Source organism: Lacerta agilis, chromosome 1 (assembly GCF_009819535.1).
Source record: "Lacerta agilis isolate rLacAgi1 chromosome 1, rLacAgi1.pri, whole genome shotgun sequence".
NCBI lineage: Eukaryota > Metazoa > Chordata > Lepidosauria > Squamata > Lacertidae > Lacerta > Lacerta agilis.
In genome coordinates this window covers 123,790,307-123,802,475 of record NC_046312.1, presented here as the reverse complement: position 1 = coordinate 123,802,475, position 12,169 = coordinate 123,790,307, and the positions used below count along the sequence as shown (strand labels likewise).

Genomic DNA, 12,169 nt, shown 5'->3' with positions numbered 1-12,169 from the left:
CAGTGTGGATTTACTGCTCAATTTGTGGCCAGCATAAGATCAGTGCCTCTCTCATGTTGTGTGACTGGGGTGGCGGCGGCGGCAGTGATGCTGTTGTCAAGGACATTGGAGGTACGGCTCGTTTTTGCTGTGTTTTTACATGCTTCTCCCTCTTTGTCCTGTGCAGAGCATACATTGATACAGTGGTGTTTCACTGGCATACTGGTGGCATCATCCAGCCCCAGTGTAATTGTGATAAGGAAGGGGTCCAATATAAGTCAATATGTAAATAAATATAATTACGAAGCATAGTATTTATTCTTTCTCCCTAGAGGATAAACCCATCAGATGGGTTACTAGTTTAGCAATGTTCTAATATCAACAGCAAGCTTTCAGCACACACAGTACAGTACTTGTTTTGAAACAAATTACATTAAGGTTTTCTGTTTCTTTACTGTGGTGGCCTGACAATTATATGTATAGGAAAGCTAACCAGTCTTGGGCTAATACAAGTCTTGTTGGAGGGGGTCAAACTATAGACAATTTTATTTTAAATAACAATTTTATGAGCAATTGCAGAAGCTTATTAACCAATCTACTGAGGAAGAGAAGGAGAATGCTGAAGGAGAGACTACCCCTGAAATGCTTGATAAGTAAGTTTTAATGGTTTGACACGTCAGGGAATTAAATAGCCAAAACAGAGCACGTAGTCCAGCTTTTTGCATGCCAGGAAAGGCATACAACAGCTAAGGAGGGAGCAAGGCTTACTTCATCTGCTGGAGGCCGCATGGTGGTGGGCAGACCAGGTCAAAGGGGTCAGGGCAACTTGTAATTCTTGACATTGTAATTGTTACCATCCTGGTTGCTGAGGGTCTCTGGAGGAGGCTGGCCTACCCCATTCCCTTCCTTCATTTTCCAGGCTCTAGCAAGTGAATAAAGATTTCCTTAGCTGGTTCTCAGTGCCATTCATCTCGATTGGGGACCTTTCCAGTGTCTCTCGTCTATTCCATTTAGAGTACACTTTAACAACTGGTTCCAGGACATGGTGTGAGGACCATTTTGCAGAAGCTAAGCAGCTCTGAGCGTGGTCAGTGCCTGGATGTGAATGATGGGCTATAAAGATGCTGAATAAATAAATTGAAATTAACAGAAGAGTCTGCTCATGAGCACCTGGAAATAGAAATATTTGATGCTCTGAGTAGGATGGGGATTCATGTGCTGCTGTGCCAGTTGGATACATTAGTGCAGGGGTCAGCAAACTTTTTCAGCAGGGGGCCGGTCCACTGTCCCTCAGATGTTGTGGGGGGCCTGACTATAACTGTATATTTTTTTTTTTAAAAAAATGAACGAATTCCTATGCCCCACAAATAACCAGAGATGCATTTTAAATAAAAGCACACATTCTACTCATGTAAAAACACGCTGATTCCTGGACCGTCCGCAGGCTGGATTTAGAAGGCGATTGGGCCGGATCCAGCCCCTGGGCCTTATTTTGGCTACCCATGCACTAGTGCATTGGGGGGAGGAAGAGAGATCCTCTCTTATGTGCTGGATCAAGCAGGTACACACAGCTGCTGTTACTCTCTAAATCAGGGGTCAGCAAGTTTTATCTTGCTTGGGCTGGATTGGTCCCACAGAGATCCCTCCGTGGGACGGATTGCGCGCCCACCCGCAAATTTCGGCGTGTGCAGATGCAATTTTCGGTGTCTGCATCTGCGCAGATACGATTTCCAGTGCTGCAGAAGTGAGTCCCCCGCCGCGCTAAACCAGTGAGCGGGCAACTCGGTTCGGGGGTGGGTCAAAAGACCTCCTCAGGCCACTTCCGGCCCATGGGCCTTAGGTTGCTGACCCCTGCTCTAAATGTTTGATGAACATGTTGAGCATCTGCGCTGTATCTTTTGCATGTACTAGTAAGGGCTGTCTCATGTGATCAACTAGGTGAATCCAGAGAGCATGAATACCTTGTTCTGTGCAGATATTATTCCTTGGATCTTGACCATATGAATTCAGAAATAAAAGTTGGAATCCTAAGAAAACTTACCTGGTGATATGCTCATTTGAACTCATTGGGATTTACTTTAGAGAAGATATATGTATATACGCTTGCACTGTTAAAGAGGCATTTCTATTTTTACTAATATTACCACAAAGAAATGCTTCCAATGCCACAAAGCTTGATGTGACTGACTTTTACTTATTTTTACTCAAGGCTGATTTTACTGGATGAAGATGCCTCTGAAATTCTGTCAGACTCAGGTAAGATGCCAAATATTTGGTTAGATGTCCCTGGAACCAGTAACAGAGGCTTTGTGGTGTTTCAGGGCCCCAGATGATGATGAATATTAGGGGGGGGGGAGCATTTTGGATTCGCCACTCCAATATTCTCCCTCTTGCATGCAAAAGGTTCCAGGTTTAATCCTGGGCATCTCCAGGAAGGGCTGAGAAAGAGTCCTGCCTTAAATCTGGAGACTAGTTAAGTAAGCTTGATGGGTATAAATAAAAATTTATTATTATTATTATTATTATTATTATTATTATTATTATTATTATTCAGGGACAGCATAGTTGGCACACAAGTCAAAGCTGGCAAAATGCACTTCTATATTATTATTATTATTACTATTATTATTATTATTATTATTATTATTATTATTATTAAATTTACATTTATATCCCGCCTTTCCCCCAGTCTGGTACTCAAGGCAGTTTATAGATAAAAATACAAAAACATATATGAAATAGAAAACGCTAAAACGGAAAAGCTTATTGCTGCATTGAATACAACCCCATGCCTTTAGACAAAATAGAATGTTCTTTTTGGCTTATCTAAGGCTGCAATCCTATACCCACTTACGTGGACGTAAGTACTATAAAACTCAATAGATTTACTTCTAGACAGACATGCATTGGATTGCTGTATAAGTTAAAAAGGTAAAGAGACCCCTGACCACCAGGTCCAGTCGTGTCCGACTCTGGGGTTGCGGCGCTCATCTCGCTCTATAGGCCGAGGGAGCCGGCGTTTGTCTGCAGACAGCTTCCGGGTCATGTGGCCAGCATGACAAAGCTGCTTCTGGCGAACCAGAGCAGCGCACGGAAACGCCATTTACCTTCCCGCTGGAGCGGTCCCTATTTATCTACTTGCACTTTGACGTGCTTTCGAACTGCTAGGTGGGCAGGAGCTGGGACCGAGCAACGGGAGCTCACCCCGTGGCAGGGATTCGAACCGCCGACCTTCTGATCAGCAAGCCCTAGACTCTGTGGTTTAACCCACAGCGCCACCTGGGTCCCTGCTGTATAAGTTACATGTGATAAAATTGAAAAACGGGATAGGGATAAGGTAGGTAAAATATGTAGATATAAGGATGGAGCGTTGCATGTTCTGAGCGATAAGGTGAATGTAAAGATTTGTTTCCCAAGGTTGCAAGGACAAAACTAGAGAAAACACAAAATAAGTTTATTAAATACTAAGAGCTATATCCAATTAAGTGATGCTCATTAGACATATTAAAATCAGGGACTTGACTAACTTAGGCCCATTGATTTCAGTGGGTCTACTCCGAGTATGACTTAGTTGATTACATCCCACAATATGAAGCTTTTACTGGTGTCTTTGTGTCCGATTTTATTTGTTGCACTGTAGTAGTATATTCACTGCGATGATGTTAACACCATAAACATTTTTATAATGGATCATGTTGAACCAGATAGATTATTTAGAAATTTCTGCTTGGGATTTATACTTTTATATTTGATACAAGTATTTCCAACAGTATTTTCTTCTGGTATTCCAGGGTTAGATGTTGAAACAAAAGAGAACCTCTGTCAGATGAGCAAATCTGGTGATCCATGCATCGCTGAAAAGGGTAATTATTCTCAATCTGCAAAAAACCCCACTAATGCTTCATTTTATTCATTTATTTATTTAACAAAAAAATATATATGCTGCTTTATTGCAATAAAACGTCAAGTTGGTTTGTATGAAACATTACAAAAGCTATATAAAATAATAGAAAATTAATATATTACGGTAACACTTTCCTTTCACAATGGCATTCTCTGTGTACAGAAAATATCTGTATTGTGATGCACAAGGCAGTGTGATTGCATTTCCCCCTTGCTATTGGGTGCCTGGGCTATACAGCTTGCTTCATGTAGTAAATATGATGATGGGTGGGTGTGTATACAAAAAAACAAATGGGGAAGACAGAGGTAAACACCATGTTCTCTAATGCCCCATTGTTTTAACAACAATTTGGTAAATTCATTAATACTCTTTGTGATCTTTTTAGTTGCATTCTCTAAATTCTGCCTCAATCCTTTTTATTTTATTGTTTTGCGTATTCTTTAAAGGAGTGAATTAGTGGACCATCTTCTCTTCCGTGGTTTTAAGCCTCTCTTTCTTTTTACTATCTCTTAATACTAACTCTTAATGAATTGTTGTTGTTTAGTCATTTAGTTGTGTCCGACTCTTTGTGACCCCCTGGACCAGAGTACGCCAGGCACTCCTGTCTTCCGCTGCCTCCCGCAGTTTGGCCAAACTCATGTTAGTAGCTTCGAGAACACTGTCCAACCATCTCATCCTCTGTCGTCCCCTTCTCCTTGTGCCTTCCATCTTTCCCAACATCAGGGTCTTTTCCAGGGAGTCTTCTCTTCTCATGAGATGGCCAAAGTACTGGAGCCTCAGCTTCAGGATCTGTCCTTCCAGTGAGCCCTCAGGGCTGATTTCCTTCAGAATGGATAGGTTTGATCTTCTTGCAGTCCATGGGACTCTCAAGAGTCTCCTCCAGCACCATAATTCAAAAGCATCAATTCTTTGGCGATCAGTCTTCTTTATGGTCCAGCTCTCACTTCCGTACATTACTACTGGGAAAACCATAGCTTTAACTATACAGACCTTTGTCAGCAAGGTGATGTCTCTGCTTTTTAAGATGCTGTCTAGGTTTGTCATTGCTTTACTCCCAAGAAGCAGGCGTCTTCTAATGAATTAGTGTGGCCTTTTGGTCTCCACTAACAACTCCACATTTATAACATCCACCACCTCTCTCGTTCCTCTTGACCTGAGGAATCCCATCACACCCGCAGCTGTCTTGCTACTTACCAGCTGGCTTCATGCTCGCTGAGTTTAAGTTGGAAAAGGGACTAGGAAATACGGGTAAATTTCATGCGGTTGCTAGACAACCAAGCAGTCATTCCCTGTCGTTTCTCAGTCAACAGGAAGTATTAGTAGATGCCTCTATGGTTGCTGAGAAACTATGTACAATCCTCTCCATTTCCCCCTCCCCTGTCACTGAAGGTTTAGTGGCCCAGCTGCCCTGAACTTAGCAGAAAAGTACTACAGCTGCTGCTATTACACTATAATTTATAGCAGCAGTAGGAATGCTGCCTAGAACACTACTGAGCTGTTTTTTGTTTGGCCCAGCCATAGCTACCTTTAAGCACAATATTTTACAAAAGTAGTAGAAGCTATCAGCTGTGTGTTGAAGTTGGACAGCATCTGGTTCTGGCATAGCTGTCAACTTTTCCCTTTTCTTGTGAGGAATCCTATTCGGAATAAGGGAATTTCCCTTAAAAAAGGGAAAAAGTTGACAGCTATGGGTTCTGGATGACTGAAAATAAAGCAGTCGTGAATAGGAGAGTACCTGAATAGGGGTAGAGGAGTGGTAGATCATTCTTGGTTAAGAAAAAAACACCTCTTTTTTTTTTAAAAAAAACAATTTTTATTTTCCAATTAATTCAAATTACATCCAATAAAACTTCTACAAACATATACTACTAAATCTTTGCTCTGCCGAGCCACGACTCCCCTCCCTCCCGTCAGCAGGTTTTCTAGTCCAATCCTATCGCGCAGTTCATTATTTAAATCCATAGAACTATGTCCAAGGTTTATTCCAACCCTACTAGTGTTTTCAAACTTCCACAGTTCAATCTTAAGTACTCCACAAATTTACTCCAATCTCTTTGGAATCTTGAGTCTTCCTGGTTTCTGGCCCTGCCAGTCAGTTTTGCGAGTTCCGCATACTCCATCATCTTCATCTGCCACTCTTCAATCGTTGGTAACTCCTGCAATTTGCACTTTTGGGCAAGAAGTATCCTCGCTGCAGTTGTTGCATACATGAACAATCTTGAGTCTCTTTTAGCAATTTCTTCTCCCATCAAGCCCAGCCAAAAAAGCCTCAGGCTTTTTGGGGAAGGTATACTTGAACATCTTCTTCAGTTCATTATAAATTGATTCCCAAAACATCTTAATCTTATCACGTGTCCACCACATATGGTAAAATTCTCCATCTTTTTGTCTACATTTCCAACACAATTTATCATAACAAAATAAAATTTTCTTTCCAGTAGCACCTTAGAGACCAACTAAGTTTGTTCTTGGTATGAGCTTTCGTGTGCATGCACACTTCTTCAGATACACTGAAACAGAAGTCACCAGATCCCGTAATACCCCTCCCCACTCCCTCACTATATTTAAGGATCTGGTGACTTCTGTTTCAGTGTATCTGAAGAAGTGTGCATGCACACGAAAGCTCATACCAAGAACAAACTTAGTTGGTCTCTAAGGTGCTACTGGAAAGAAAATTTTATTTTGTTTTGACTATGGCAGACCAACACGGCTACCCACCTGTAACTGGAACAATTCATCATGCGTCCTATACATTTTTGACAACTTAACTGGCGTCAAATACCATCTATACATCAAAAAACACCTTCTCTAATACTCATTTACACAGGACAGCAGATGGCTCACAAAACATCCTCCCTCTGTCTCACCACACCCAGCCTTCTTTGCCGAGAACTCAGGCACAGTCATTATACCTTACTTGGGTTCTGCACCTTCTTCTTTTCATGAATGTAGGATTGTCCCAGACATTATCCAACCCATTTCCCTTTCCTTGCTACCAGTTAGTTTTCGTCTTCCTGAAGCACAGGAGGCAAAGTGGCTTTGCCAAAAGCCATTCCCTAGCGTGTGCTGCATCCTCAGCTGTTGAGGCCACAAGCCAAATAGCGCGCACAAAGACAGGCTTGTGCCCTAAAAGAAGATCTCTTCCAGCTATGGCATCTGCCAGTGACTGAGGCTGGCAAGCACAGAGCTGAACCTGAGAAACTTGTATGCCACAAGCTAGCTCCATGCAGACTAGACCCAAGTTGCCTGCAGGCCGAGACACGTTTGTAGGTTGTACTTTTCTTCATAGGTGTGCTTAAATAGCTTTCATCTTTTAAGCAGCTGAACTGATCAAGAGGAACATTGTTCGTGATCTCTTGCTATTAAAAGTTCACTCAGGGTTTGAAATAATAATAATAAGTTTTTATTTATACCCCACCCTTCCCAGCCAAAAACCGGGCTCAGGGTGGCTAACACTAATTAAAATTCCAGCCAAAAACATAACACAATCAATTTAAAATAACAGATTAAAATACAAATTTAAAAATTCAATATTAAAACTGCAGTCTCATTTTCAAATAACCCACCAATAAAAGAATGAAGCATAAATATCAAACAGAAACCAACCCAAAGGCCAGGTGGAACAGCTCCTTCTTGCAGGCCCTGCGGAAAGATGCCAAATAAGAGAGTCACTTCCCTTTACAACCTATTCAATTAGCCTGTTAGTTTGTTTTCATGGCACTAATATTGGAGAAATGTATTTGGGAAATGTGTAGATGATAACCGAGCCATCAAGTATTTCAAATTCTTGCATACCAGGACTTTTCCATCCCTATAACACTCTGCAAGACTTCATTAACTACAATGCCTTGGCAATAACAACCTTGGTGCTAAGTTGTGTAAGTAGAAAGAAATCGTTAAGTGCATGAGCATCACTCTGAACTTAGAAAGTTCAATTTATCTCAACCGCCACATTTCTCGCTCCAGTCGACATGTAGCAACCGATTCTGTGCCCAGATTCTTTTACAAAACTAACACTCAGTCAACTAGTTGTACAAGCAGGTGTGTGTATCTATCACTTCTTTCTGAAACAGCCAAGTGTCAGGATTTTCATTTTTAAAATGACCTTGTGCAGTCTTTGCTACCGGCTAGGAAGGAAGACTTTACTTATGGGGCAACTTTCTCAGGTCCAGCTCTAGGATCACATTGTGCTATCACTAGTAAAGGTAAAGGGACCCCTGGCCGTTAGGTCCAGTTGCAGATGACTCTGGGGTTGCGGCACTCATCTTACTGTACTGGCTGAGGGAGCCGGCGTACAGCTTCCGGGTCATGTGGCCAGGATGACTAAGCCGCTTCTGGTGAACCAGAGCAGCGCACGGAAACACCATTTACTTTCCCGCCGGAGTGGTACCTATTTATCTACTTGCACTTTGACATGCTTTCGAACTGCTAGGTTGGCAGGGGCAGGGGCCGAGCAACGGGAGCTCACCCCGTCACGGGGATTCGAACCGCCGACCTTCTGATCGGCAAGCCCTAGGCTCTGTGGTTTAGACCACAGCGCCACCCATGTCCCATGCTATCACTAGAGAGCTATGCAAATTAGAGATGATTTGTGGTATGTTATTGTATAATGTATTGATATACTTCAGAACAAAGAATGACTGCATTGCTGAATAACTTTTTGAGGCATAAGTAGCCCCAAGGGGAAGAAATAGGCTGCCATTCCTTTACCACCATCTTTTTATTTTACATTTATTTCAGAATTTCCAACAGATTCTTTGGAAGAAGATTTTGAGAGAGTTTTTTCTTTCCTGGAGAATTTATCAAGCCCCAGTTCTTCAAGCAGAGGAAATATTATACAAGAATGCCAAACTGCAGCTGATAGTCCCTTCATGGATCTCCCTGTTCAGGAACCTGCAACAGAGGCAAAATCCCTAGCTCACTCATCTGGATTTCTGCCTTCACAACTCCTCGATTTTGGCCTTCATACTGCTGCGGGATTCAATAGTAAGTATTGGGAAAGGCAACAGTTAGGAAAGGCAGTTTTTTAGTAACATAAACGGAGGAGAAACACGATTTAGCAATGGATTGAATGAGGGGAATGAACAAGACAGGGGAGCTAGTGATAAATACTAAGGCCGTGTGACTTGTCAACAGGCTGGTGATGTCAATGGATAGAGCGTCAATGAACAGAGAAGGGCTTGGGAGAAAAGATTAAAAGTATGGCCTTGGACATATTGAGCATGATAATGCACCCAAACAGAAACATCAGGAAGGCACTTAGATGAGGGATTAGATGGAGAAGTTATGGGGAAGAGAGGTGGAGATAGATATGTACATATATATATTTAATTGCCTACCTAATTGTCACCTGCATGCCCTCCAACCTTTTCAGGTAAAAAACCAGGACATGTGTCTTCTGGGATGCACTCCCAGGCGAGTCACATGACCCGCCAAACCCTTTTTTTGGGGTGAGAGTGCAGCACCCAAAATGGCTGCTGCGATCTCATGCAAAATGTTAGCATGTCCCCCCTTTCCGCCCCATGACACCTGCTGTTCCTAGAATATTTGCTAGGCCCCTAAATCTAAACTTTTGCCATAGTTGTTATTGATGGTGTAGAGGTGGGCTTACCTGAACAGGTTTAACAGTGTAAGCATTAAGAAATTCATCATTATCTGCGTTTAGTCATGAATGGAGCAGCATGTGTTAAATGGTATTGTGTCAAATTTAAGACGATCTTCCTATTTTTCCCTCCCGGAGGCTGGATCACACAGTCAGAATTTCTAGATCCTTTTTCAAAACCACAGCCGGAGAATCGGCAAGGACCTTCATGTACCTCACCAAAGATGCCACAAAAGTGTAAGTGATATATTCCACACAAATCCTTTTCTGGGGTGTACATGTTCATTTCGTGCAATGTAGCTTCTGAAAAGGAAGGTAATCCTGACCACCATAATGTACCCGTAATCTGATTCCCCTGGGTGAGAATTCAGCTCTTTAAACAGAAACTGTAAAGGCAAGTTTGAGAGAGATACAAATGCGGATTTCCCCACTGCCCCAACTGAGCACGAGGTGAAAGCCACCCCAGGACAGGGCAGTTTCCAGTAGAGAAAGAAAGCAACTCTACTCCCAATTCTGGTCTTCCACTTTAAACTGCAGCCTCGGTACCTTCATTATATAAATAAGATTCCCAACGAAAAGTAACTGAATTCTATGTAATGCTTGCACTACTAAACAGACAACTTGTTTTACTGTCCATTGACCTTGATTGTTAGGAATACATGTTAAATTAAATAGTTTTTAAAATTAACAACTATTATTTCTAAGTGGCTTACAAGGATACAGTACAAAAAAGTAAAAATCACCAAGCCTCTCATTAATTAATATGATGGAAGAAAATGTCTGAGCAGTAAAAATTATTTCTTAAAAGCTCTGTCTTGGTCAGGGGTGCCCAAACCTTTTTCAAAGAGGGCCAGATTTGCTGAAGTGAACATGCTTGAGGGCCGACCTTTTTTTATGATGATTTTACCCTTAAGTAGTTGAGCTTTTTTTTTTACGATTTTACCCCAATCTTATTGATCTATGTTTAGGGTTGAAGTTGTTGAGCTTTTTTGAGGATTTCTCCCCAAAGTTGTTGAGTTTTTTTAAGGATTTGACCCCGATGGATAAACTGCCACAAGGGGTGGATGAAACAGACTTTGGACATGCCTGGTCTAGGTCAAACAGCGATGTAATTTTCTTTTACCTGTATTTCAGCCGTGGAGAAGACTAGTAGCCAAGACATGTCAGCCTGGTTTAGTGCCTTTGCAGACCTGGATCCTCTTTCAAATCCAGACGCTGTTGGACGCTCAGATGACGATCTCCTTACTGCATGATTAAGTATAACCCAGAACATAAAACTACTTTGGTACGAAACTACCGTGTCCGACCTTAAGACACTGTCGCAGACATCATCGCAGATAAAGAACATCCATGTTGTCACATAAAGAATATCAGGAGTGTAAAGACCACATATGCTTATTGATTTCACGATCATTTCCAATGCTATAAAAACTTTATTAATTACTACTGCAGAAATGTCTTACAACACAATTAATTAGGATTTCACCCATAAATTCAATAAATGAAAGTTATAGGAAGCTGGGCAAACTATTATCTTTACCAAGGACAAGCAGTGTAGAGGATACAGTTATATGCCTATAGCACCATAGTTTTCCAAAACCTTTTTTTAAAATGCCCAGTACATTGTAAAAATCCCTATATTGCATATATAAGCTATTTTTAAAGTACCTGTGAAGCAGGATAGGTAAATAAGTCAAGCATCTTGCAGCTACTGAAGATCAGATATGCTAAGAGGTCCAACTGGAGCCCCATGTCCAATGTTTCCTTGTTGCTTTTCTCTCTGAAGAGTTCCAAATTCATGCTGCCCCCCCCCCCAATCTAGAAACACCACAGAGAGAAAACTTGCTGGCCACTTCTCGGGTCTCTGTTGTCCCTCCTGAACTTGCTTTTAATGTTTAAAAAGAGCTGCTTATGCTCTCCAATCTCCTTGTACCGCCTATCTTGGAAAAATAATTTTAAGGCACCGGAACCCTACACAGGTTGCCTGTACTGGCAATCTGTTTTCCACAGTATTGATCAATTATTTGCATCACTTAAGAAAGCAAACACACCTAGTACTGAGCCTGCTTTAATCTTTCATCTGTTATACAAGTTCATTATTTGGAAACCGATTTCTAAATAACCAACAAACAGTATAGCTCCCCTCTATATGTAGGAAAACGTTAACAGGTACATAATGCTTCATATTTAAAGATATATTCTATTTAGAGACACGAGGCTTTTGAATTTAAAATGGTAGCTCCTTCTTCTACTTGTGATTGCTTGCAGTTTATCAAGACAGAATAAAAACATAAATTGTCATAATTTGGCGAGTACTTTTAGAAAGCACGAAGTGTAGGGTCCTTTAATTAGAAAAATATATATTTCGCAAGTTATTCTGGTAATCAATTAGTGTAATAAATATTGTTTGAAAGTAGAAACATCATCCATAGTATTATTCTGCAACAGACTTGTTGATTATTGTTGTCAAATATGGTTACATTTCTATTCAAGTTTCGCATTTAGACCTAGTTTAGTGTCACATCTTATCTATGTAAACTTCCTGGCTGCTTTTGTGGAATTCTGGTCCCATGCTTCTTTATTATATAGTAAGTTATATTACAGAATTCTTGGGAAGATAACGAGACTAATGAAGTTTGCAAAGCTAGATGCAACGATGTGAAAAATTATACTTCTGTGAATAA

The 12,169-nt window shown here is 41.2% G+C and overlaps 1 protein-coding gene across 1 annotated transcript in view; it reads left to right on the top strand.

The window, feature by feature from the left end:
- ICA1L (islet cell autoantigen 1 like) overlaps nt 1-10,783 on the top strand; it is a 29,723-nt gene extending 18,940 nt beyond the window's left edge. The window contains exons 10-12 of the mRNA XM_033152086.1: nt 8,629-8,869; nt 9,624-9,722; nt 10,620-10,783. Of these exons, the coding sequence (XP_033007977.1) occupies nt 8,629-8,869; nt 9,624-9,722; nt 10,620-10,738 (459 nt within the window). The 3' untranslated portion in view covers nt 10,739-10,783. The remainder of the gene's footprint in view (nt 1-8,628; nt 8,870-9,623; nt 9,723-10,619) is intronic.
- The last annotated feature ends 1,386 nt before the right edge of the window (nt 10,784-12,169 follow it).